Source organism: Papio anubis, chromosome X (genome assembly GCF_008728515.1).
Source record: "Papio anubis isolate 15944 chromosome X, Panubis1.0, whole genome shotgun sequence".
Classification (NCBI taxonomy): domain Eukaryota; kingdom Metazoa; phylum Chordata; class Mammalia; order Primates; family Cercopithecidae; genus Papio; species Papio anubis.
Genome location: NC_044996.1, coordinates 68378941 through 68406772, shown reverse-complemented (window position 1 = coordinate 68406772; position 27832 = coordinate 68378941). Strand labels below are relative to the sequence as shown.

The 27832-nt window shown below is 33.7% G+C and overlaps 1 protein-coding gene across 6 annotated transcripts in view; it reads right to left on the bottom strand.

Moving 5' to 3' along the window:
• The window catches only part of RPS6KA6 (ribosomal protein S6 kinase A6), a 137110-nt gene that overhangs the window by 73561 nt on the left and 35717 nt on the right, over positions 1-27832 (bottom strand). For 5 of the 6 annotated variants that reach the window (XM_009197859.4, XM_031660574.1, XM_003917939.5 and 2 more), the window contains 5 exons: positions 23529-23610; positions 22467-22547; positions 20936-21015; positions 10427-10533; positions 10102-10139 (listed from right to left, as the gene is read on the bottom strand). In XM_009197859.4, the coding sequence (XP_009196123.2) occupies positions 10102-10139; positions 10427-10533; positions 20936-21015; positions 22467-22547; positions 23529-23610 (388 nt within the window). The remainder of the gene's footprint in view (positions 1-10101; positions 10140-10426; positions 10534-20935; positions 21016-22466; positions 22548-23528; positions 23611-27832) is intronic. The other variant, XM_009197860.3, reaches the window with a different exon arrangement.

The window sequence follows — 27832 nt, the reverse complement described above, 5'->3', positions numbered from 1 at the left end:
ATGTTTGTTTAGACAATCAGTGTTAAGTTTCCACCAGTTTAAAATAAGGGGTATTAGATCATATTGGCAAGCCTCATGGTAATCTCAAACCGAAAAACATACAATATGCAAAAAATAAAGAGAAAGAGGCCAGGTGCAGTGGCTCATGCCTGTAATCCCAGCACTTTGGGAGGCCGAGGCAGGCGGATCACAAGGTCAAGAGATCGAGACCATCCTGCCTAACACGGTGAAGCCCCATCTCTACTAAAAATACCAAAAAATTAGCCGGGTGTGGTGACAGGCACCTGGAGTCCCAGCTACTTGGGAGGCTGAGGCAGGAGAATGCCATGAACCTGGGAAGCGGAGCTTGCAGTGAGCCGAGATCGTGCCACTGCACTCCAGCTTGGGCGACAGAGTGAGACTCCATCTCTAAATAAATAAATAAATAAATAAATAATTAGAAACTAAATCATAGCACCACAGAAAATCACCTTCAGTAAAAGGAGGGCAGGGATGAAGAAAACAAGGAAGAGCGGACCAGAAAGCAACTAAAAAAATGGCAGGAGTAAGTCCCTATTCATTAATAACAACATTGAATATAAATGGACTAAACAATAAAAATACATAGACTGGATGAACCCATGAAAAAACAAGAAACAATGATCTGTTGCCTACAAGAAACACGCTTCACGCATAAAGACACATACAGACTGAAAATAAAGGAATGGGAAAAGATATTCCATGCCAATGGAAACCACAAAGGAGCAGGAGCAGTCATATCATACAAAATAGATTTGAAGGCAAAAATTGCAAGAAGGGAAATGGAGGTCATTATATAATGAATGATAAAGGGGTCAATCTTGCAAGAAGACAGAAAAATTATAAATATCTATGTACCCCAAACTGGAGCATCCATATATAGAGAGCAAATAATATTATAGATAAAGAGGGATATAGAACTCAATACAGTAACAGCCAGTGACTTCAACACCCCACTTTCAGCAGTGGACAGACCTCCCAGACAGAAAACTCAACAATGAAACATCGGACTTAATCTGCACCATAGAAGAAGTGGACCTAATAGATACTTACAGAACATTTCATCCAAAGGCTGCAGAATACACACTCTTCTCCTCAGCACATGGATCATTCTCAAGAATAGACCATATGTTACATCACAAAACAAGTCTTAATATATTCAAAAATCTGAAATAATATCAAGCATCTTCTGTGACCACATTGAATACAACTAGACATCAACAATGAGGAATTTTGGAAACTATATAAATACATAGAAATAAAACAATATGTTCCTGAATGACCAGAGAGTCAATAAAAAAATTAAAAAAGAAATTTTAAAAATTCTTGAAACAAATGATAATAGAAATACAACATAAAAAATCCTATGGAATACAGTGAAAGCAGTACTAAGATGGAAATTTATAGCTGAAAGTGCTTATATAAAAAAAAAAAAAAAAACTTCAAATAGCCTTATGATGTATCTTGAAGAACTAGAGAAGCAAGCAAATTGAACCCAAAATTAATAGGAGAAAAGAAGTAATAAATATCAGGGCAGAAATAAATGAATTTGAAATGAGGAAAATAATATAAAACATCAATGAAATAAAAACTTGCTTTTTGAAAAAATAAACAAAATTGACAAACCATTAGCCAGACTATCAAAGAAAAACAGGGAGAAGACCCCAATAATTAAAATTAGAGATGAAAAAGGAAGCATTATGACTGATACCACAAAAATTCAAAGGGTCATTAGTGGCTACTATGAGCAACTACATGCCAATAAATGGGAAAATCTAGAGAAAATGGACAAATTCCTTGTCACATAAAACCTACCAAGAAATCCAAAACCTGAAGAGGTCAATAACAAGTAGTAAGATCAACACAATAATAAAAAGTCTCTCAGTAATGAACAGCCCAGGGCCTGATGGCTTCAGTGCTACATTCCTCCAAACATTTAAAGAAGAATTAATACCAATCCTGCTCATAATATTACAAAAAATAGAGCAGGAGGGAATACTCCCAAAGTCATTCTATGAGGCAAGTATTACCCTGATACCCAAACCAGACAAAGATACAACAACAACAAAAAACTACAGGCCAATATCTCTGATGAATAATAATGCAAAAATCCTCAACAAGATACTAGCAAATTGAATTCAATAATACATCAAAAAGACTGTTCATCAAGACCAAGTGGGATTTGTCCCAGGTATGCAAGGATGGTTCACCATATGCAAATCACATAATATGATACATCATACCAACAAAATGAAGGACAAAAACCACATGATGATTTCAACTGATGCTGAAAAAGCACCTGATGAAATTCAACATCTCTTCATGATAAAAAAAAAAAAAAAACCCTCAAAAAACTGGGTATAGAAGGAACATGCATCAACATAATCAAAGCCATATATGACAAACCCACTGTTAGTACCATAACGAATTGGGAAAAACTGACATCCTTTCCTCTGAGACCCGGAACACAACAAGGATGCCTGCTTTCACTACTGTTAATCAACATAGTACTGCAAGTCCTAACCAGAGCAATCAGACAAGAGAAAGAAATAAAGGGTATCCAAGTGAGAAAGGAAGAAGTCAAATTATCCCTTTTTACAGATGGTATTATCTTACATTTGGAAAAACCAAAAGACTCCTCCAAGAAACTATTAGAACTGACAAACTCAACAAAGTTGCAGGATACAAAATGAACATACAAAAATCAGTAGCATTTCTACAGGCCGACAGAGAACAATCTGAAAATGAAATCCAGAAAGTGATCCCACTTATAATAGCTAAAAAGAAAATCAAATACCTAGTAATTAAACAAGAAGTAAAGTATCTCTACAATGAAACTACAAAACATTGATAAAAAGAAATTAAAGAAGACATGTAAAAAGGAACATACTAAAATGATGCAAGAAATTGAGAAAGACACACAAAAAATGGAAAGGTATTCCAAGTTCATGAATTGAAAGAATCAGTATTGTTAAAATTGTCCATACTACCCAAAGCAATCTACAGATTAAACACAATACCTTTCAAAATAGAATACTTTTCAAAATAGAATGAGATTCTACACAAAAATAGAAAAAAAAGTCCTAAAATTTATATGGATCCACAAAATACCCAGTATAGATAAAGCTACCTATGAGAAAAGAACAAAACTGGAGGAATCACATTATTGACTTCAAATTATACTACAAAGCTATAGTAACATGGTACTGTCATGAAAACAGAAACATAGGACAGGGGAATGGAATCGAGAACCCAGAGATAAATCCATGTATCTATAGTAAACTCCTTTTTGACAAGGTGCCAAGAACATACAATGGGTAAAGGACGGCGTGTTCAATAAATGGTGCTAGGAAAACTGGATATGCATCTACAGATGAATGAAACTATATCGCTAGCTCTTGCTATATACAAAAATAAAAACAAAATAGATTGAAAATTTACATCTAAGACCTTGAACAATATAACTACTACAAGAAAACATTGGATAAAGTTGCCAGGACATTGGACTGGGCAAAGATTTCTTAAGTAATAGCCCACAAGCACAGGTGATCAAAGCAAATATGTACAAACTGGATCACATCAAGTTAAAAAGCTTCTGCATGGCAAAGGAAACAATCAATAACATGAGGAGACAATTCATGGAATAAGGGAAAATATTTGCAAACTGCCCATCTGACAAGGGATTAATAACAGGAATATATAAGGAGCTCAAACAACTCTACAGGAAAAAGTCTAATAATCCAATTAAAAAATGAGCACAAGATCTGAATAGACATTTCTCAAAAGAAAGCATACAAATGGCAAACAGGCATATGAAAAGGTGCTCAACATCACTGATCACCAGAGAAAAGCAAATCAAAACTACAGTAAGATATAATTTCTCCCTAAAATGAGGCCTCTATTCAAAAGTCAGGCAATAAAAAAATGCTGATGAGGATGCGGAGAAAAAGGAAATCTCATACGCTATTGGTGGGAATGTAAATTTGCACAACCACTATGGAGAACAGTTTAGAGGTTCCTCAAAAAAACTAAAAATAGAGCTACCATACGATCCATTAATCCCACTGCTGGGTACATATGTAAAAGAAAGGAAATCAGTACAATGAAGAGATATCTGTACTCCCATGTTTGCTGCAGCACTGTTTTTAATAACCATGATAAGAAAGCAATCTAAATGCCCACTGACAGACAAATGGATAAAGAAAATGAGGCACTTAAACACAACAGAGTACTATTCATCCATAAAAAAGAGTAAGAACCTTTCATCTGCATTGTGGGTGGAACTGGAGATCATTGTGTTAACTGAAATAAGCCAGGCACAGAAAAATAAACTTATGTTCTCACTTATTTATGAAAGATGAAAATTAAAATAATTGAACTCATGGAAATAGAGAGTAGAAGGATGGTTACCAGTGGCTAGGAAGGGTACAAGGGGAAGGGACTTAGAGGATGGGGGATGGATAATGGGTGTGAAAAACAGTTGGAGAGAATAAATAAGACTTAATATTAGCTAGCACAACAGGGTGAGTATAGTCCAAAATAATATAATTATACATTTTAAAATAACTAAATGCATATGACTGGATTGCTTGTAACACAAAGGATAAATGCTTGAGATGATGTATATACCCCATTTACCCTGATGTGATTATTAGGCACTGCATGCCTGTATCAAAATATCTCATACAACACATAAATATATACAAGTATGTACCCACAAAATTAAAATTTAAATTTAAAAAAATATAAAAAATTATAGGTTGAAAATCAAACAATCCATTTTTTAATGGGCAAAAGATCTGAATAGACACTTCTTCAAAGAAATAAATACATGAAAATGTGCTTAGTGTCATTAGTTTTAGAAAAATACAAAATAAAACCATGATAATTCTACCTAATGCCTATTTGAATAGATAAAATAAAAAATACTAACAATACAAAATGCTAGTGAGGATACAGATCCACTAGACATTGCGGGTGGGTATACGAAATATTACAACCACTTTGGGAATCAGTTTGAAGTTTTCTCACTTAGTTAAATACACTCAACATATGATCAACTAATCTCACTCCTTATGTATTTACTTAAAGGAAATAAAAATTTATGGTCAAAAAACCTATACATGAAAGTTTACAGTGGCTTTATTCATCATTGCCCAAAAGAGGAAACAACTCAAATGCCTCCTCATTGAGGAATGGATAAACAAATTATGGTACCACCATAAAATGAAACACTACTTAGCAATTTAAAAAAATATTCATTGATACAGCCAACAATATGGATGAATCTCAAATGCCCTATGCTAATTAAATGAAGCCAGTCTCAAAAGGCTGTATACTGTATGCCTCTGTTCATAATTACATTATGGGAAAAGCATATATACGGGAACAGAAAGTAGACTGGTAGTTGGCTTGGGGTCAAGGGAGGATTGACTTATAAGGGGAGAATTTGGAGGAGGAGGGTTATGGAACTGTTCCATATTTTTATTTTGGTGATAGTTACAAGGCTGTACGCATTTGTCAAAACTTGCAGAACTATACACAAAAAAGTGATTTTTAAAAATTAAACTTTATATTTTGAGATGATTGCAGATTCGTATGCTGTTACATGAAAAACTACAGGGATTCTGTTTATCCAGTTTCCCCCATGCTAAAATCTTGCAAAACTATAGTACTATAACTACAGCCAGGACACTGACATTGATGCAGTCAAGACACAGGATAGTTCCATCACCAAAAGACATCAGAAGGATGAGTTTTAACATATGTAAAGTATACTTTCATTTTAAAAATTAAAAATCTATAAGCCCTATATTGCTCGTTTACAACAAAACATCAACATTAACTCTTAATTTTAGGTCCCCTCAAAACTGATTTTCTAACTCTGCTCAATATTTTCATTTAAAAAAATCACTTATCCTGAGATAATAGCTTAATGTATCTTAACTTTCAGTATAATCTTTAAAAATATTTTCACTGTGCTACTATGTTCTTTCTCTGTATATTGAAACTTGTAAACTCTGCACATTCCATTTACAAAAGTAAATATAATTAACATCTAGTCTTCCAGGTCAGTTCAGCTGAATATAACATAGCTTGTGGAGAAGAACACTGGTTTCTTTGGCCATTCCAGAGAGAAGTGGGGAGAGAAGAATTTTCTTATTCACCTGTTAACCTTTCAGAGATTTATGCCAATCCACAGAGTTCCTTTGCCATACTATTTCTGACTAAACTGTTATTTAACAAGTATAATTTGTTCAGCAATCAACTAACAAAAATTGTACAACTATAAAACTAGCTACAAGATTAGATAAGCCATATGTTATACAGTGGTTTTTCCAAATCACTAATTTGAAAATAAAAGAAAATGTACAATTCAACTATATAATGGAAGGGTTATTTTGGGGGGTAGGTTTGAGTGTCAGTGTTTCACATCTTTGTAATCTAAAAGACTCTTTTATAAGACTTTAAACTTTAAAAGCACACTCAGAATATAATAATTTGATGAATATTTACTATAAATAAAAGCAATCTCAGTGATTAGTTTGCAAGTAACTATAAAAACTACATAGAATTATTTTCTCAAGTATACATTCTTCTCTTAAATACTCAGCTCAAGTACTGTGTGATTTACATCTCTGACCACTGTATATTTTTCTTCCCTCTCTTTGTAGAAGTTGCTTCTGAATTACGTCTCTCAGAAAACACATTATAGGCTGGGCACAGTGGCTCACAACTGTTACCCCAACACTTTGGGGAGCCGTAGCAGGAGGATTGCTTGAGGCCCGGAGTTCAAGACCAGCCTGGGCAATATAGCAAGACTCTGTCTCTACAAAAAAAAAAAAAAAATAGCTGGATGTGGTGGCACGTTCCTGAAGTCCCAGCTACTCAGAAGGTTGGGGTGGGAGGATGGCTTGAGCCCGGGAGTTAAATAAAGGCTGTGATAAGATGTGATCATGCCACAGCCCTCCAGCCTGGGTGACAGAGTAAGACTCTGTCTCTTAAAAAAAAAAAAAAAATTAAAAAGTGCAACAGATTAATCACAGTTCAAATAGATTCTGTATTCAAGCTATACTTTTTTTTTTAAATTTATTTATTATTATTATACTTTAAGTTGTAGGGTACATGTGCATAATGTGCAGGTTTGTTACATATGTATACTTGTGCCATGTTGCTGTGCTGCAACCATCAACTCGTCATTTACGTCAGGTATAACTCCCAATGCAATCCCTCCCCCCTCCCCCCTCCCCATGATAGGCCCCGGTGTGTGATGTTCCCCTTCCTGTGAGTCCAAGTGATCTCATTGTTCAGTTCCCACCTATGAGTGAGAACATGCAGTGTTTGGTTTCTGTTCTTGTGATAGTTTGCTAAGAATGATGGATTCCAGCTGCATCCATGTCCCTACAAAGGACACAAACTCATCCTTTTTTATGGCTGCATAGTATTCCATGGTGTATATGTGCCACATTTTCTTAATCCAATCTGTCACTGATGGACATTTGGGTTGATTCCAAGTCTTTGCTATTGTGAATAGTGCTGCAATAAACATACGTGTGCATGTGTCTTTAGAGCAGCATGATTTATAATCCTTTAGGTATATACCCAGTAATGGGATGGCTGGGTCATATGGTACATCTAGTTCTAGATCCTTGAGGAATCTTTTTAATGGGATATTATGATTAAATAATTTTTCTAAAGAGGCAAGTCATATTATAAAGTTATTTTTATATAAACTATGGGAGGGATTTTGTACAGAGTATGAAAAGGATGCAGGATTTCAGAAAAAAAAAAAACTTAAATCTTATAATAATATATAATATAAATAATATATTAGCAAGGATGTAGATATCTGGGGATATCCACTCTCATCCACTCTCATTCTACTGATTCGCTATAAAAATCATAAACTCAGAATGAGGCCAATCAGACTCAAAGCACAGTTATAACAGGAAACTTTCTATAGTCCATTGTAATTTCACAGTAGCCTTTCATTTCAGATATTAGGTCCATTCCTTATGTCTGGAGAATTTTTAAAGTGGACTGGTGGAAAAAAAAAAAAAAAAAAAAAAAAGTATTGTCATTCTCCTGCAATTATTCTTGGAAAACAGAATGCTAGCAAAGACCCTCCCTAGGTGAGACATTGTTAAATCATAACAACATGCACACAGCTCCCTGGTGTCAACAGCAAATAGCAATCAATCTGGTATTTTTTACTGTACTATTCAATATGGAAGGAAAGAAGGAGATAGGAAGAGACGTATAGCAGGGAGGAAAGATACACAGGAGGTTAAGAAAGAAAGAAAGTAAACAAGAAAAATTAAAGAGAAAGAGAGATAAAGAACATAAAATAAATTAAAAGAAACATTATAAAAGAATTCTTAAACCTATTTATGCCTAGTGTTCCATTATTGGAACGCTAAGCATGTGGGAGTTATTTATATCCTACTGCTCAAGGTCATCATCAAAGTCTGACTGCAAAAATTCTAAAAATTGCAGCCTCAGGCATAAATGGGTTAAAATACTTGCTGTGAGTGGTCATACTTTAGCCAACCTCATTGGAATGCTGTCGGGGTAAATCCATAAATGTAGTCATTATAAAACCTTGACCTAGGTTATAATCACAAAACTGTAAATTATCTAATATTTATTATTGTACACAGTCTTTAACAGAAATGTTTGTGCCATTGCAAGGAAAATAAATTGAGTTGTCAAAAAAATTATGAATCACATTTCTTCCTGTTACATGCTTTGTGTCCCTTGCTTATAAATTAATATTGATTCTATCTATTCTTCCCTCCTCAGACAGTTTAAGTCTCTAAAATCTATCAAAAGCAGAATTAAAATGAGAATACTAAATACAAATCAACTTGGCATCATTATTTACGTAACTAACCTTAACGTAGAGAGAGAAAAATAGGGGTTTTTTCTACTCTTTCCCACCTCTCTTTCTCACCTCTGACAAAACAGGTATACTTTATTAAGCAAAAATGAAAAGAGGAATTAATTTTTAATTATCTTTTTAATTGCTGTAAAATACAAATTTATGTATTATATAAAAATCTCGAAACTCTACTGTTCCCGATTGTTATTTTCCTTTCCTTTTTCTCTTTAAATATCTTTGAACCCACATCATTTCTTTTGTACATGAAAAAGATAATCAGGCTGTGAATCAGTAAGAGTTACTAAACTTTATTTGAACTTTTTCATATTTATGTCCGCTTTTGAGGTAACTGATATTTTATTTTTGCATTGATGCAGTATACACAGGAATTTAAAGCAACTTACCTTTAAACTGTACCTATTTAAAATTATCTGTAAAGACCACATCTTCATTTTACCTCTGTTCTAACATTCAAATAATAAAATACAGAATTTACTATCTATTGAAAACACACGTAACCTTTTGAGACTGGCTCACTCAGCACAATGCCCTTGAGATCCATCCAAGTTGCTGGATGTCTCAACAGGTCTTTCCTTTTTACTGCTGAGTAGCATGCCATCACACGGACGTATGACAATTTATATTTATCCATTCCCCTTTTGAAGAACATTTAGGTAACTTCCAGTCGGGCTATTACAAGTAGGGTTGTTATGAACATTCATATATAGGCTTTTATGTGAACATAGGTTTTTATTTTTCTAGGATAAATGCTCAGTAGTGTGACAACTGTATGATTCTATTTCTATATCATTCTCAAAATAACAAAATTATAGACATGTAGAACATATAAGTGGTTGCCAGGAGTCAGGGAAGGCAGAGGGAAGGTTGTCACTATATTTCAAATGTGATGACTACTTGTGATACATCATTCTGTCTAGACTGAAACTCAGATGATGTATTGTTACCTAAAAAACTATCATTAATTATTTACAATAAGTGTATCTAATGTACAATTTTTTAATATTACAATTAGAACATATTGAGAGCAGTCTAACCATCAAATAACATTTAATTCACTAAAGAGATGAATAAATTGCAAATCAAATTCAGAAAGAGAAAAAAACAGGCTTAGACAAATTTATATTAAAATAATAAAAAATATGAATCAAGCAGCTAAGGGTATAATAAGAAAATCTGCATACCTGTTAATTTGATATGTCCTATTTCATCAAGCAAAATGCTGTAAATCAAAATTCACATTCAACAAGATGGAATAAAATATTTTACATAAAACATTTACATAAAAATCATAAAACTAAGATAAGTCAGTATCTATTTAACATATTTAAAAAATTTAAATGATTAACTTAAAGTCAATGTATGTCTTACAAAGATTACTTTTTACAAATAAGTTTCATGTAATTCATATAGAATTCCCTATAATATTTAAAAGACCTAATAGAGTTTGACAAAAAGTACTTCCAGAAACACAGACAACATGAATACAAAAGAAGAATACAACTTTACTTTTCTGGCTTCAGGTCTCTATAAACAATTCCTAATTGGTGCAGATGATCCAAAGCAAGGGCCAGTTCTGCGAGGTAGAATTTCACATCTTCCTCTGTAAACAGAACCTAGAACAAAATAATGAATTATCATTTGATCTTTCTTTCGGTATTCAGTATATTTAAAAATACTTCTTTCAAAATGAGTAGACAGACAAATCTAGGAAAATAATAATATAATAAGCATAGTCAATTCTTATTTGACTGGTATAATTATTGGCAATACCAGAGAAATAAGATTTCTATATAAATGAAACGAAACTCTTTAAGAATGCATCTCTTCAATATTAACCATTTTAATGTAAATCTTTCCAAAACATTATGTTGTTTGTATATCTTCTCACACTAAATGCACAGCACAAGATTCACCTTTTTGAAAGTGACTTAGTCCCATAATACCAATATTAATTTTAGTACTCTGCTATAATACAGTTACCCTTAGGGTATTTGAAATATAGAAGGTACTTTGTTTTAGCTCTGGGAATTCCACTATTTCTACCATTCTCTCTTTTACTGTCTACTATCATTTCTCAGAAATTTCACTTTTAGGGGCTCTACAAACCCAAAGCTTTTACTACACTATCACAAGTTGTTAATTTAGTAACTCTTATCCTACACACAATTGTGAACTCATCTCTGACCTAAGGGGTGGATCTAAGCCTCTTCTGTTAGTAATGTATATGAGTGCAATGGCACTGTATTACTCAATCATTTTGTGCCTGGAAATACGGCTGCTATGATGAAGTGAAGAGTAATGAACTTGAATCAGAATTGGCAGTGTAATATCAGACATGTCACTTAGCCCTTTGGGCCTCAGTTTCTAAATCTGTAAAACAGAACAATATCTGCTGTATATACCTAACAAGGTTGTTGTAAGAATCAAATCAGTTTATGTGGAAAAAAAGCTTTGTAAACTTTAAAAAACTTTAATATAACCATATTAAACTTAAAACCATATTAAACATAAAAAACTTTAAATAACCATAAGGTATTATTATTATAGATTTATATCTAAATCCATTCACTAGTGAGTATTCATTTACACATAGAATTGGACACTAATCAGCCATGAGATGTAATTTTTAAGGTTTAGCAAGAACTCCAGATTGGTGAAATCAAATATTTTTCTCAAAATGGGTTATTTTCATAAAGAAACCTCTGGATTATTAAGAAGGCTCAAAACTGCATAAAGTACATGTCATAATAGCTTACAACCTGCTTGCCCATTTAGGGCCCCTGCATTTCACAATGCAGATCCAGGTTACTAGTAAAATTGCAGAGAATGAGCAGTTAATAACTTCTGATATGCTAACTACTTTTTAAAATGATCAACAGAAAAACAAAGATCGTTTATTATCTAAGTTTTGGGAGCATTAATTTGAATATTATAATGGTAAAAGTATAAAAACATCACTTTCACTTGACTTTTTATTAAGAATAAAAATAACTGTTGCCTATTCAACTTCTAACCAAGGATAATAAGAAAGTTCTCTGAAAGCTAATACATAAGAAAAGGCTAAATAAAAACTATTTAGAACTAAATTAGAAAAAACTTTGCCTAGTTATAGTTATGCAAGCCTATCACCTTGTCATGAAGTTGTCTTGGTGGAAAGCCTCATGATAGATGCAAATAAAACATTACTAAGTAGAAATTATGTGCCAGGCACTGTACAATCATTATGTTATTATAGCTTCCAAACTCTATGAGGTAGGTATTAGGAACATCTTGCAAATGGAGAAAGAAACTCAGAGTGATTAAGTAGCTTGTCCAAAATAACACAGCTAGTAAGAAGGAGGCCCAAGATGTGAACTCAGGGATACTTGTCCATAAGAATGAACTCTTCCCTAGAAGCCACTTCTGCCACATGCTATGCTGCAATGTTTGCTTTTCTAAAAACAAATTTTAGGTTCACTGCCAATAATGCTTTCCAAACCACTAATCGTCCTACTCATAAATCGCCCTCCCCCCCAACAAAATGAAAATCATCCTAAACTCCAGTACTCTTGAGCTAAGCACTTTTAATATTTTGTCATCTGCTTTTCAATTTTTTGTGCATATCTGTGTTTGAATGTGTCTATGAATGTGTGTTTTAATAGAGTTGAAATCAGACTACCATATAAGTACTATTTAGTGGCCTCCTTTATCCCCAGTTGATATTATATCATAAGCATTCTATGTCTTTAAAATTTATTTATAAATAGTTTCCAATAGCTGTACAATATAACCATACCAATTTACTGTAAGTTACCTAAACATTCCCCTTCTTGACATTTAGGTTATTTCCAGTTTTTCACTATTTGAAATAACTCTGCAATATGCATATGTACATATTACTGATATTTATGATTATTTTCTCAAAATGAATTAAGAATTTTTTTTAAAAAATGAAATGCTGGGTCAAGGAGCATAAATAGTCAAAGATTCCTGACATACACAACAAAATTATTTTCCAAAAAGGTTATAGTAATTTCCACTCCCATCAGCAGTTTATGAAAGCATTTGTCTTACCACATCCTTGATAGCATGGAATATACCCTGTAAAAAGCCTTTTCAAATTTGGTGTGCGAAAATGGCATTATTTTTTAAATTTAAGTTTTGATTTTTAGGCTGAACACTGTTTTTCATGTTTAGTAGTCTTTCTACTATTTTTGTGAATTATCAGTAATGTTTGTGCTTATTTTCTATTACTGACTTACTGTTTTGTCAATTGGCACAAGTCACTTAAATATTAAAAATGTCAGTTTTCTATCATATTAGCTGCAAATACTTATCCAATTTTGTGCTAGTTTTTTATGCTCAGTAATCCTTAATTTTTGCTAGTCAAATATATAGATGATTTAAGGAGACATTCACCATCCAATGGTCAACAAAATATTTAGCTGGGTTTTCAAGATTTAGCTCTTTTATGTAAGTAAGATTTATTTTTGTATATGGTAGAGACGGCATTTTAAAACGATTTTTTGAAATATTTAAGCGATTTCTCAAATACTATTTATTGAAAAATCTCTTTGCCGCAATTTGTGATTCTTCCTTTATCATAATGATATATGGTAAGTAATCTATAACAGGATATTTTGGGGATATACAGTATGTTTCTAATCTCGTGTTGATACTATAATGTTTTGCTTATGCACACTTTATAAAGTTTTAAACAAGAGAATTTGGGGAGGCCAATGCATGAGGATCACTGGAGCCCAGGAGTTTGAGACCAGCCTGGGCAACAAGCAAGATCTCATCTCTACTGAAAAAAAAAGTAGCCGGGTATAGTGGCGCATGCTTCTGTAGTCCAAGCTACTCGGGAGGCTGAGGCATGAGGATTGCCTGAGCCTGGGAGGTTGAGGTTGCAATGAGCCAGGATAGTGCCACTGCACTCCAGCCTGGTGATAGAGCAAGACCCTGTCTCAAAAAACAAATAAACAAACAAAAAATGTTATTTCTTTGCATTTGTTTATTTTTCCAAGGAAACTATAAAATAATTCTGTCAACATCAAACAAAAATCCCTATTGTGGCTTTATTTGGAATTTTGTTAAGCCAATAAATTAACATTAGAAGAACTGACAGCGTTACAATAATCAGCCATTCATTCTACTACATTTTCTTGATATAAGCAAAATAAAGCACAGCTTAAGAGTTCTCTTTGTTTACCTGTGTATTTGTGTGCGTGTGTGTGTGTGTGTGTGTGTGTGTGTGTGTGTACATTTTGAGGAAGGGAAATCTGGATAGGTATCTTTCCCTTTAAAATACAAATGACATACATTATAAAATTCTTTAAAACATACAAAAATATACTTAAAAAGTCTTTTTCTAAGGTATAAAAACATGTCCTCATTTTGGATTATTTAACAATTTTTTGTACACACAAGTGAAGTATAACCAACAAACATCTGATTATTAATAAGCTGTCTACAGAAGTAACCATTGAATCATTTTTTAAAAGGCTGCTCAATCAATGTACTAATTTATTATCTTTTGGGTAATGCATTTAAAATGCTTGCTCTTACCTAATATTCCAGACTTAGGAATCAAAACTTACTGACTGCATCTCTGTGCTAGTATGGGTTTAGATAGTCCCACATCGAGAATGGAGGTCTGAAGAGTTTAAAAGAAAATTAGAAATGACTACAAGAATTTCTCAAACATATTTGTGACACTTCTAAAATCTAACGCAAGAAATCATGAATAATGGAGCCTTATTACACTGTTGTCCTTCTATGCCTTGGTACCAGTTTTTAACAAGGTCCTTTAAAGACCCTCCTTAGAAGGGGGTCCTAGACAATCCCTTTCACATATTGATTTATGTTCTATAGTTAATAATATACCAATAACACACCCTATGCTCACGCATGGCACATTCTACACTGGAGGTAGACACATATAAGCCAGAGACCTTAGCCACTTAAGCACTGGCTAGCATACCAGAAACACACTGTTCCTTTATCACAGCAAGTTCCAGAGCTCTGGGAATCAACAGTAGTTCTCCCACATTCTACACTGTAAATTCTGGAAGTAAGACATTGAACTACTATCACCCAATTAAAATGCTACTCCCAGACTACTACTTAAAGAAAAAATGAAGCAGACAAAGACAGGATTTAATCTCATGCCTGAAAAATCTAAAACACAGAACAAAACATATGAAATGACACTTTTCAGGACACTGGACATCAGGCAACAAAGGACACTGAATACTGAGAGACAGGGAACAAATGAAGTATGCCCCACAACTGCCTTAGCTTACTACCTGGAAAGAGTTTCCAAGTGGTAGTACAGGGAGGGCTAAGCCAGGTGGAGCCTGAAAGACTTCCTGAGTAGATAAGCCAGAACAGAGTGTCTTGGAGAAGGAGGACAAAATTCACAGGATCGAGTATTAGAGAAGAATAAACTGCACAAAGAGAACTCTGTAGATATGCAGACAGTCTCCTTCAAGCATTCAGCAGAGAAATACTCAGCACATGTGAGTGAGGACATTACCCTAAACCAGGAAAGGAATGAAAGGTTAGAGGAACCAATCGATGAACTCACCATGGCCAGGAATAGTTCCTGTTGCCTTCGGCCAGAGCAGAAAATCTCATAATTCATAGGACATCAGACAAAGTAATCAGAAGGATTTTGCTTCAGTAGTGGAGCAAAATTAACCCGACTGAAAGCTGTGTTGGTCCAATCTAACAAACTTTAAAAGTAAGACCTATAGGGATCAAACTAGTTTTATGTCTCAGAACAGAGAACAATAATAGTTACAGAAATACAAAAATGTTCATCACCTTAACAAGCTAAATGTCACAATGCCTGCTATCCAATAAAAAAAATTGTCAATCATGGGCCGGGTACTGGGGCTCATGCCTGTAATCCCAGCATTTTCAGAGGCAAAGGCGGGCAGATCACTTGAGGTCAGGAGTTTGAGACCAGCCTGGCCAACATGGTGAAACCCCATCTCTACTAAAAATACAAGAATTAGCCAGGCTAATTGTGCACCTGTAGTCCCAACTATGCAGGAGGCTGAGGCAGGAGAATCACCTGAAGCCGGGAGGCAGACGTTGCAGTGAGCTGAGACCACGCCACTGCACTCCAGCCGAGGCAACAGACTGAGACTCCATCTCAAAACACACACACACACACACACACACATATATATATACATATACATAGTCAAACATGGATCCGAGGAAACTACCCAAGCCCAAGTCCAGGAAGAGAAAACCCTTAAAAGATTAAAAGAAAGAGCCCACTCAGCTCACAAACGACTGAGATAGCTCCTCTTCCCAAAAGGGAGTGAAAAGCCTCATAATTCAAAGAGTGTTTGTTAGAGTATAAGAAAGGACATGCTTCAATACTGAGGAAAAATTAATCTTAAACGAAATACTTCCCTAGTCCCACATGACTAAAGCTTAAACACAAGGCCCAAAATGATCAAAGTGTTTACAAGACAATGAACTGCATCCTAGAAAAAAGCTAAATGCTACTTATATGAAAATAAAGGTATCCAGTATGTAAGAAAATTAAATCCACCATGCCTGCTATCCAGTAAAAATGACTATGCAAGTATGATTCCATTGAAGTACAACATAAGGAACAGACAATACTTAAACAAATGAGTATGGTTATGTTCCAATGAAACATTATTTACAAAGAAAAGTGGCCAAATTTAGCCTGAAGACCATATTTTCCTGACCTCTGAGTTAAAACTTATACTACAAATCCTAAGGCAACTATTAAATTACACAATAAAGTGTTATGGATAATATTTATAAATCAACAGCAGAGATAATAATGAAATTGAAAAAAAAAAAAAAAGTAATTAAAAAGAAGCCAGGAGAAGAGGGAAAAAAGAACAAAGAACAAATGGGACAAAAATAATCCCGAATAGCAAGATGGTAGATTTAAATACAACTGCAAAAATAATCGTAAAATGTAACAGGTCTAATATCCCAATTAGAAGACACATTCTCAGACTGGATTAAAAAACAAGGAAATTATGCTTCCTTAAATACCACACATTAAATATAAAGACACAAATAGGCTAAAGTTAAAATATGAAAAAAGATATACCAAACTAACAATACTTTTTTAGAAAACAGTTGGAGTGACCATATAAGTATCAAATTAGATTTTGAAGAAAAGAACATTACCAGGGACAAAGTCAGTCATGTCATCTCATGATGATGAAGGGGTCAATTCATCAAGAGGGAATAATAACCCTAAAGGCTTATGTACCTAATAACAGAACTTTGAAACACATGAAACAAAAACTGACAGAAATTCAAGAAGATATATACAAATTCATAATTAAAGTAAAAGGTGTCAATCCTTGTCTCAAAAATTTGTAGAATAGGCATAAAATTAGAAAGAATATAGGCAATTTAATATCACTATCAAACAACTTGAAACAACTAAAAATCCACATTTACAGAACCTTCCACCACCCAATAATAGCAGAATACACATTCTTCTCAAGTGGACATGCAACATTTACCAAGATACATGATATTCTGAAGCATAAAGCAAATAAAAGTAAGTTTAAGAGAATTAAAGTCATACAATGTATGTCTTATGACCACAACAACATTACGGTAGAAATCAACAATAGAAAGATATGTGGAAGAATGCCCAAATACTTGTAAATTAAGTGGACTTCTAAATACCCAATGGGTCAAAGAAATAGAAAGGAAATCATAAAGTACATTGAACTGAGAGAAAATAAAAGTGACACATATCAAAACTTGTGGGATGACCCTAAGGCAGTACTCAGAGGGGAATTTATAACACAAAACATCTATGTTATTAGAAAAGAAGAAAGGCCTCAAATTAATAACTTCAGCTCCCATCTTAAAAACCAGAAAAAGAAAAGCTAATGAAACACAAAATAAGCAGAAAAAAAGATTAAAGCAGAAAACAATGTAATAGAAAACAGAAATAGAATACAGAAAAATTAATGAAACCAAAAGCTGTTTCTTTGAGAGTAATAAAATTGATAAAATCTCTAGTGAGGCTAAGCAGAACAAAAACAGAGTAAACATGAATTACCAACATCAAAAGTGAGAGCAGTGACATCACTAACAATTCCACAATTACAAAAAGGACAATAAGGGAATATTATGAACATTTTTATGCCAATAAATTTAGTAATTTTGATGAAATAGACAAATTCCTTAAAAGACATAAGTTATCAAAGCTCACTCCAAAAGAAATAACGCAAGTCTATTATATAAATTGATTTTGTAGTTAAATACTTTCCTGTAAGAAAAACTTCAGGTTCAGATGCCTTCACTGGTGAATTCTATCAATCATTTAAGGGCAATTTATCATTGAATCTACACAAACTTTCCTAGAAAGTTAAAGAGGCAAAAACTATACCCAACTCATTCTATGGAGTCAGAATTACTCTAACACCAAAAATAGACAAAATAATACAAGGAAATCACAAATATCCCTCATAAAAATAGATGCAAAACTTCTTAACAAATTTTCAGCAAATACCATCCAACTTTATAAAAAGGTTAATACATCAAGATGAAGTGGGGTTCATCCATAAATGCAAGGTTGGTTCAACATCTATCAATCAATGTAATTCATCACAGTAAGACTAAAAAAATTATAATCTCAATAAATGAAGAAAAAGCATTTGAATAAATCTAAAATTGATTTCTGATTTTTTATAAAACTCTCAAAAAACAGTTACAGAAATCTTTCTCAACCTTTGAAATCTATTTCTAAAAGCTGCTAGAAGTATTAAGTTTGGCTAGACTGTGGGAAACAAGCTCAATACACAAAAAATTGACTGTGTTTCCACCCAATTTAAAACTGATATTAGGAAGTCAACTCTATTTACAATAACATTAAAAACAGGATTTACTTAGAGGTAAATCTGACAAAAGAAGTGCAAGAATTACACTGAAAACAATACTGCGAGAAATTAAAGATGACCTAAATAAACTGAGAAAGATATCATGTTCATGAATTAAAAGACTCAATATTACTAAAATGTAACTTATCTGCAAATTGACCTATACGTTCAATAAAATCCCAACCAATACCCCAGCAGGGCATTTTTGTAGAAAGTGAAAAGCTGATTTTAAAATTGATATGGAAATGCAAAGGACCTAGAAGAGCTAAACTTTCAAAAAGAAAAGCAAAGCTCAAGGATTTGCACTACCTCACTTCAAGACATATTATAAAGATACAGTAATTCAGACAGTGTATAATTGTAATAAAGATAGACAAATGGACCAATGAACAGAATAGAGTATCCAGAAATAGGCCTTCGTATATATGATCAATTGGTTTTCAAGAAAAATGTAAGGTGATTCAGGGAAGAAAAGACAGACTTCTCCAACAATGATGCTAGAACAACTGGATATCTATGTGAACAAAAGAAAAGGACTTCTGCACATACCTATAACCATATACTAAAATGAACTCAAAACGGATCCTAAATCTAGATGTAAAATTCAAACTACAAAACCTCTAGAAAACATAACAGAAAATCTTTACCTGTAATTAGGCAGATATTCCTTATATAGAACACTAAAAACACAATTAATAAAAGGAAAAAAATCCTATAAATCAGACTTCATCAAAATTAAGAACTTCTGCTTTTCAATACAGTGTTAAGAGAATGAAAAGACATACTATAGACCAGAAGAAAATATTTCCAAATAACATATATGATCAAGGACTTACATCCAAAATATATGAAGAACTCTCAAAACTCAATAAGAAAACAAACATTCCAACTAAAAAAACAGGCTAAAAATTTAAACAGACATTTTACCAAGAGGATAGATGGCTAATGAGCTCATGAAAAGATGCTCAATATCATTAGTCATTAGTGTGACGTAATTCAAAACCACAATGGGATACCACTAAAAACTAATCTAATGTTCAAAAATTTTAAAAGACTGACCATACCAAATGTTGGCAAGGATGTGGAGCAACTGAAACTCTCTTACGCTGCTGGTGGGAATGTAAAATTTATATAATCACTTTGGAAAACAGTTTGGCAGTGTCTTTAAAAGCTAAATATCAGTGAATCTACATGGGAGTATATCGGTTCATAAAGATTTCCCTTAAAATGTCAAAGTTTGATTCTTAAAATAAACATCCTTGTGTGAAAAAAAAAAAAAAAAAGTTAAACATACACCTAGCACATGACCCAGTCATTATACTCTTAGGTATTTACCCATGAGAAATGAAAACATATGATACAATCACTTGTACATGAATGTTTACAGCAGTTTTATTAGTAATATCAAAAACTGCAATGGCCCAAAAATCCATCAACAGGTGAATGATAAACAAATCATGACGTATCCATACAATCAGTAATACCACCCATCAATAAAAATGAATACTTAGTACATACAACATAGATGAATCTCAAAATAATTATGTTAAGCCAGACAAAAAAAATGAATATACTATATGATTCCATTTATATAAACTCCTAGAAAATACAAACCAAATAGTGACAGAAAGCAGATTCAGCAGGGTTAGGGCAGGAAGACGGTATCACAAAGGGACACAAGAAAACTTTAAGGAATGACAGATATGCTAATTATTCTTATGGTAATGATGGTTTCACAGTTATATACAAATGTAAAAACTTATAAAATTGTATACTTTAGTATGTACAGTTTATTGTATGTCAATTATACCTCCATAAAGCTATTTTAAAATGAATAAACACTACTCCCAGAGGTGTTTAGGTAGCTTGAGTAGCCAAAGTCCTAGGCTTGCCCGTATCTACTTTATCCAGTTATTCATATTGCTCTTCTGCCTAAGAAAACGAGTAGCACATTGAGATGACAGAAAATGCCATTATCAGGCACATTACCAAATACTATGCAATGAAACAAACGGAGTAGTTACCATTTAAAATTTCAATAGGAAAAATGTAATTAGTGGAAGAACAAAAGTGATATTTTTCTTAGTTTTGTTTCAAGAAAATACAGTAAAAATGTACAGCTACTTACCTCTTTGGATAATCTTGTGAAAACATCTCCTCCCCTGAGAAAATCCAGTATTAAGTACAGTTTCCCTTCAGTCTGAAAGGCTAATTAAAAATTAGAATGTAGTAACAGGATAATCTCAAAGGCTTAAAAAGCTTAGTATGTTTTTAAATTAATATATGTTTAGAATTTCACAGTATTTACTCACATGGTCCATTAATGGATAACATCTCAAAATTAAACCCAGTGTTTAATCCAGTGCTGAAATAGCTATAAACCCCTTCCCAGAACATAATCACCCCGAATGTGGCTTTACACAGAACTTCTACCACCAAAAATTTCCTAATTTATGAAGCATGTTCTACTGCAATTGCCTAAACTTAGCCTATCAAACCTACTGAAAATTTACGAATTCTATAAAGCTGAAGAAAAATGCCACTTCCTCTATTAAACTTTCCAGGATGTCTCCCTTTTCACATTTTTCCACAGCTTCCTTAACCTCTTCTTCATTGAAATTACTTGCTGCTATTTTTGAAATCTTATTATATTTATACCTCTTTAATAGTACTTATTCAATTTTGATTTGTACAATTAATTTCTTTACATCTCTGTGCTCTCTATAGGTTATAAATTTCTTGAGGTCAAAGTGTGTCCACTGAATTTAATACACTATTTTTGCACACAATAAGCGTTTACTGATTGACCTACTACAGATTCGGGAAGGTCTTTAGACGTTACTTTTTTTATTCTGTTAGTATAACAAGGAGTAAAAGAATAATGGGTGGAAATTTCTTATCGGTTTTTAATAGTGATAATTGGGTATATATTTTAATGCATCATTTGTCGAAATTACACTAAGAATAAAATCAACGACTGCTACTTTTTTTAAATATAGAAAAATGGAAGTGACAAAGTACACTATATCTGAGATAGATAGATAGATAGATAGATAGATAGATAGATAGATAGATAGATAGATAGACAGACAGACAGATAAAGTTGATCTCATCCATATGTTAAATTAGCAATGGAGCCATGATTCAAATTGAGAAATGTCTAACTCCAAAGCTCATGTTCTTTCCATTACATCTACTGCTTCTTACTAGTAGTTCTTTTCCATTAAGTATAAAAAATAACTCAAGCAGACTAACATAACTACACGGTCCTCTAGAATATAACCAGGAAATAGATAAGTGTGGTCATTATGAACAAGCAACTGAATGTTTTACGTAAATTATCACAATACTTTATAGTCTAAGACTATGAAGTTACAGCCTAGTAGAGTACATAAATACTACCAGACAAGTAAGTGGAAAACACTATCTTGTTACTTTAAACAAGTTAACCAACTTGGAAAAATGAAGGACATACAACAAATAACTAAATACTGGTATTTATTTCAGAAAAATACATTTTACATAGTTGAATATACTAAATAAGTCTAAAGTACTTATTTCCTGTTATAGAACTGTGTGAAAGGAAATCATAATTCTCTAATTCCATATTAATAAATAAGGATTAAAATACATAAAAGAATAAAAGAAAGATTACATACCATAGTGCAATTTGACAATAAATGGATGATTTACTTCCACCAGTATATCCCTCTCCATCTTTGTCCGAACTCTGTCTCGAACTAAAAATTACATAAAGGTACAATTTTTACTCTCATATCATTTCAATTAAGAGTCCATCAATAATTTACCAAACAACAAATATAAATATATAAAATGTAACTTCATAAATGCCTAAATTTGCAGTTTTCATATTCCTAGATAATAATGACCATATTCCCAGAAAGCAAAAATATTCATTACATCTAGAGACAGGTTAAAGTGGCATAAATAGGTATGTAGCGAATATGCATTTATTATGTGTTCATCTTTTTTGGTTGTTGTTGGTGGTGAGACAGGGTATTGCTCTCTTGCCCAGGCTGGACTGCAGTGGCAAAATCTCAGCTCACTGCAACCTCCACCTCCCAAGCTCAAGCAATCCTCCCATCTCAGCTTCCCAAGCAGCTGGAACTACAGGTGCGTGCCACTACACCTGGCCCATTTTTGTATTTTTTGTAGAGACAGGGTTTCACCAGGTTACTCAGGCTGGTCTTGAACTCCTGGGCTGGGCTCACGGGTTCAGCCCGCCTCAGCCTCTCAAAGTGTTAGGATTATAGGTGTGAGCCACCATGCCTGGACTATTGATCTCTTTAATTGTTCAAATGAGTTTACTGATTAAAAGTGATCATAAGCAGTATTTTTATCAGACCCTAAAAGATAGTGCGTGCAAATGGTTGTGCTTTCTCAAAATACTGACACAGACAGAAAAGCAAAAGTCAAGAATCTTGAAAGAAAAGAGTATAGCCCAATTAAGTTAATAAGCTTAAATTAAATGAAATATGTCACTTTTTCTAGCATCAAATTTTTACTAGAGTGCACTCTCACTAAGTTAAGGCATATGCCAATATCAATATCTAGTAATATTACCTACTGGCTAGAAAAACGGTCACAAATACCAATGTTAAAAATAGCTACATCTATTCACCTTATGCAAGTAATACACAGCATATTTCTTAAAATACGCTTTGCCAAATTCTATTTTAATAAACTTTCTAATTTTCTACCTTTTAAAGAGGCTTTTTTTAACACCTTCATTGCATAGAGTTGCCCAGCATCAGGACCGGTCTTCTTTCTAACAAGAAAAACCTAATAGAAAATTGAACAAAAAAAAAAAAAAAAAAAAAAAGGAAAATTCACATTTCTAGTCATTCTTGCTCTATACAAACACACCAGCATACACTTGTATCCTTGCATTTTCTCTAATTTTATAAACATATGCCTTCCCATAGAGGGAAAGGAGAGATAGTGAGAGATTTGTTGAAGGATGCAAAATTACCCTGATCTGATCACCATACATTATATGTATCGAAACTTCACTACGTACCCCATGAATATGTACAACTATTTGTCAATTAAAAAAAAAAATGAAAAAAGTTATACTTTCTCCTGTAAATTATGCTGTAATTTACATTATTAATATTTTCTCGCTTTCCTTAGATTTAATAAATCATAATGTATATAAGTACTACTATAGAATGGAAAATTTTTAAAATAGATGACCTGGTCCTGAACTCAGAGAATTTAATGATGTAAGAGATAAATAACACAATGAAAGACAAACTTGAGCTATATACCTCCTTTTAAGACCCAGGCCCACTTTTTGTTACCTTAATAAAGAGCAAACAAATCTTATGACCCTATATACCTTAATTAAATATGCTTTATTGCTAAAAAATGCTAACGATCATCTGAGTCTTCAGTGAGCTATAATCTTATTGCTGGTGGAGGGTCTTGCCTCAATGTTGATGGCAGCTGAGTGATCAGGGTGGTGGATGCTGAAGGTTAGGGTGGCTGTGGCAATTTCCTAAAATAAGACAATGATGAAGTTTGTTCATCATTTGCAATCCTTCCCCCCTCCCCCCTCCCCATGATAGGCCCCGGTGTATGATGTTCCCCTTCCTGAGTCCAAGTGATCTCATTGTTCAGTTCCCACCTATAAGTGAGAACATGCGGTGTTTGGTTTTCTGTTCTTGCGACAGTTTGCTGAGAATGATGGTTTCCAGCTGCATCCATGTCCCTACAAAGGATACAAACTTATCCTTTTTTATGGCTGCATAGTATTCCATGGTGTATATCACTTCTAATTTTAGTTGTCTTGCTATTATTTCTACCACATCTGCAGTGATTTCCTCCAATGATGTCTTGAACCCCTCCAAGTCATCCATGAGGGTTGGAATCAACTTCTTCCAAACTCCTGTTAATGTTGATATTTTGACTTCCTCCCATGAACCACAAATGTTCTTAATGACATCTAGAATAGCAAGTCCCATCCAGAGGTTTTCAATTTGCTTTGCCCAGACTCATCAGAGCAATCACCATCTACAGCAACTATAGCCTTACAAAATGTATTTCTTAAACAATAGGACTTGAAAGTCAAAATTATTCTTTGTTCCATGAGCTGCAGAATGGATATTGTAATAGCAAGCATGAAAACAACATTAATCTCCTTGTACATCTCTATGAGGGCTCTTGGGTAACTAGGAGCATTGCCAATGAGCAGTAATATACTGAAAAATGTCTTTTTTTTTTTTTTTTCCTGAACAGTAGGTCTCAACAGTGGGTTTAAAATACTCAGCACACCATGCTATAAACAGATGTGCTGTCATTCAGGCTTTGTTGTTCTATTTATAGACAAAAGGCATAGTAGATTTAACATAATTTTTAAGGGCCCTAGAATTTTTGGAATGGCAAATGAGCACTGGCTTCAACTTAAAGGTTCCAGGATCACTAGCCTCTATCAAGAGAGGCAGCCTGTCCTTCGAAGCTATGAAGCTGGGCACTGACTTCGCTCTAGCTATGAAAGACTAGATGGCATCTTCTTCCAATAGAAGGCTGCTGCTTCTACAATTAAAACCTGTTGTTTAGTGTAACCACCTTTATCAATTATCTTAGCTAGATCTTCTGGCTAACCTGCTATAGCTTTTATATCAGCATCTGTAGCATTACCCTGAACTTTTATGTTACAAAAATGGCTTCTTTCCTTATCATGAGCCAACCCCTGCTAGCTTCAAACTTTTCTTGTGTAGCTTCTTCACCTCTCTCAGCCTTCACAGAATTGAAGAGAGCTAGGGAATTGCTCTAGACTAGGCTTTGGCTTGAGGGAGTGTTGTGGCTGGTTTGATCTTCTATTTAGACCACTAAAATTTTCTCCATATCAGTAATAAAGCTGTTTCATTTTCTTATTATTCATATGTTCGCTGGAGTAGCAATTTTAATTTCTTTCAAGAACATTCCCTTGCATTCACAACTTGGCTATCTGTTTGGCACAAGAACCTTAGCTTTTAGCCTATCTCAGATTTTGACATGCCTTCCTCACCAAGCTTAATAATTTGTAGCTGTTGATTTAAAGTAAGAAATGCAGAACACTTCCCTTCCCTTGAACACTTCAAGGCCACTGTAGAGTTACTATTTAGATCAATTTCAATATTCTTGTAGGTCAAGGAATAGAGGGGCCCAAGGAGACAGAGAGATGGGGAAACAGCTGGTCAGTAAAGCAGCCAGAACACACACACCGGTTATCAATGAAGCTCACCGTCTTATGTGTGTGTGGTTCACGGCACCCTGAAACAATGATAACACTAACATCAAAGATCACAGATCACAAAGAACCGTAACAGATGTAACAGTAAGGAAAACATTTAAAACACTGCAAGAATTACCAAAATATGAGACAGAGACAGAAAGTTAGCATATGCTGGAGGAAAAATGGCACCCAAAGTCTTACTCAACACAGGGTTACCACAAACCTTCTATACACACACACACATATATATACACACACACACACACATACACACACACATATATATATTCACACACATACATAATATCTGTGAAGCACAATGAAGTGAAGGATATCTGTGAAGTGCAATGAAGTGAAGCATAATAAAAAGAAGTATAGCTGCATTAAGAAGATAACAACGTCAATGTGGCAAATAAACATCTGCCTAAATTCAATTATTTGCTGGAAAGCTCAGTTTCTACCATTGACAAAAAGAGTATCAGTTGTTTTTCTATGAACAGGCTCACTCCATTCATTTTTGAGAAAACACCTACCAAATAAGCATATTTAGGTAACCATAGTTTATTGTCCTTTCAAGGAAAAGTGGTGATCCATGAAAACAATGGTTGGTTCAGCTCACAACTCAAAAAGTTTGCACAAGTCCTCTGCCTTGAGACAATCATTCTATTTTGTTATGTGGCTAAAGGGCTTAACATGTACTTCCTATTTCATCACAGATTATTCAAAAAAAGGGTATTCAAGGATTGAGATTTAATAAATGTAATAACTGTTAATGTCTCATCAAGGACATTCTTAAACTGTATATGTAAGAAAATGAAGAATACAATGACTACTGGTACCATTTGAAGTCACTGCCTTGATTGGCCAACATGCCAGCAGTTGTACAAATAGTATCTTAGGATGATTGTGAAGTAGCTTTGACTTGAGGACTCCCTGAAAAGGTCCTGGGATTGTGCAGGGGTATGTAGACTAAAATTTCAGAACCACTCTTACAAAGCATAGCCCTCAGTGGGATTGTAAAGAATGGAGTATGAAGAGTGAGAAGAGGCAAGCAAGGAAGAAAGAAAGAGATAGTCTAGTTTTTCTGAAGACATTGCTGCATAAAGGAGCCACTTTTTCCCCCTACTTCTTTTAACATTCACTAGTATCCCAATATGGCATTTAACAGGATGCATCATTCACAGTCTAGAGAAGTAACCTGTTTATCATCTGATCTGTTTTTTTTTTTTTTTTTTCAGGTCTTATGAGTGACTTTCCTAGCGTGAGAAAATATCATATCTCACAGCCCCCTTCCCAAAATCAACTACAAAAGTAGTTCTTTTTCCACCCCATTCTTATCTATTGCCTAACATTTCTCAACCTTCCCAAGGCTATGTTTATTGATCTTTACTATTATAATGTCTTTTTTGTCATCTGAAATTCTCCCTCCTCCTTCCACCTCACTTTCTTCAGGTTCTGCACCATTCCAAAAGCTTAACAGTAGTAACAATCTAATTTGAAATAAGGTGATATTATACTTATCAGTGATCTATTTCTTTTTTCCTAAGAATAAATCATCCTTGAAAAATTTCCTTAACCTGGTATAATAAAGTTGTGCTATATCACCTTATCTTCCCATATATGTACTCATTAGTTATTCAATCAACAAATTAACACTCATTAAGCACATATTCTGTATCAGACACTGTGCTGCACACTGGGGGATACAGAAATAAACTGTGAACTTGAGGACAGAGAAATTTGTCAGAAACATCATGTCCTTTAAAGAAACAAATACAAGTATGC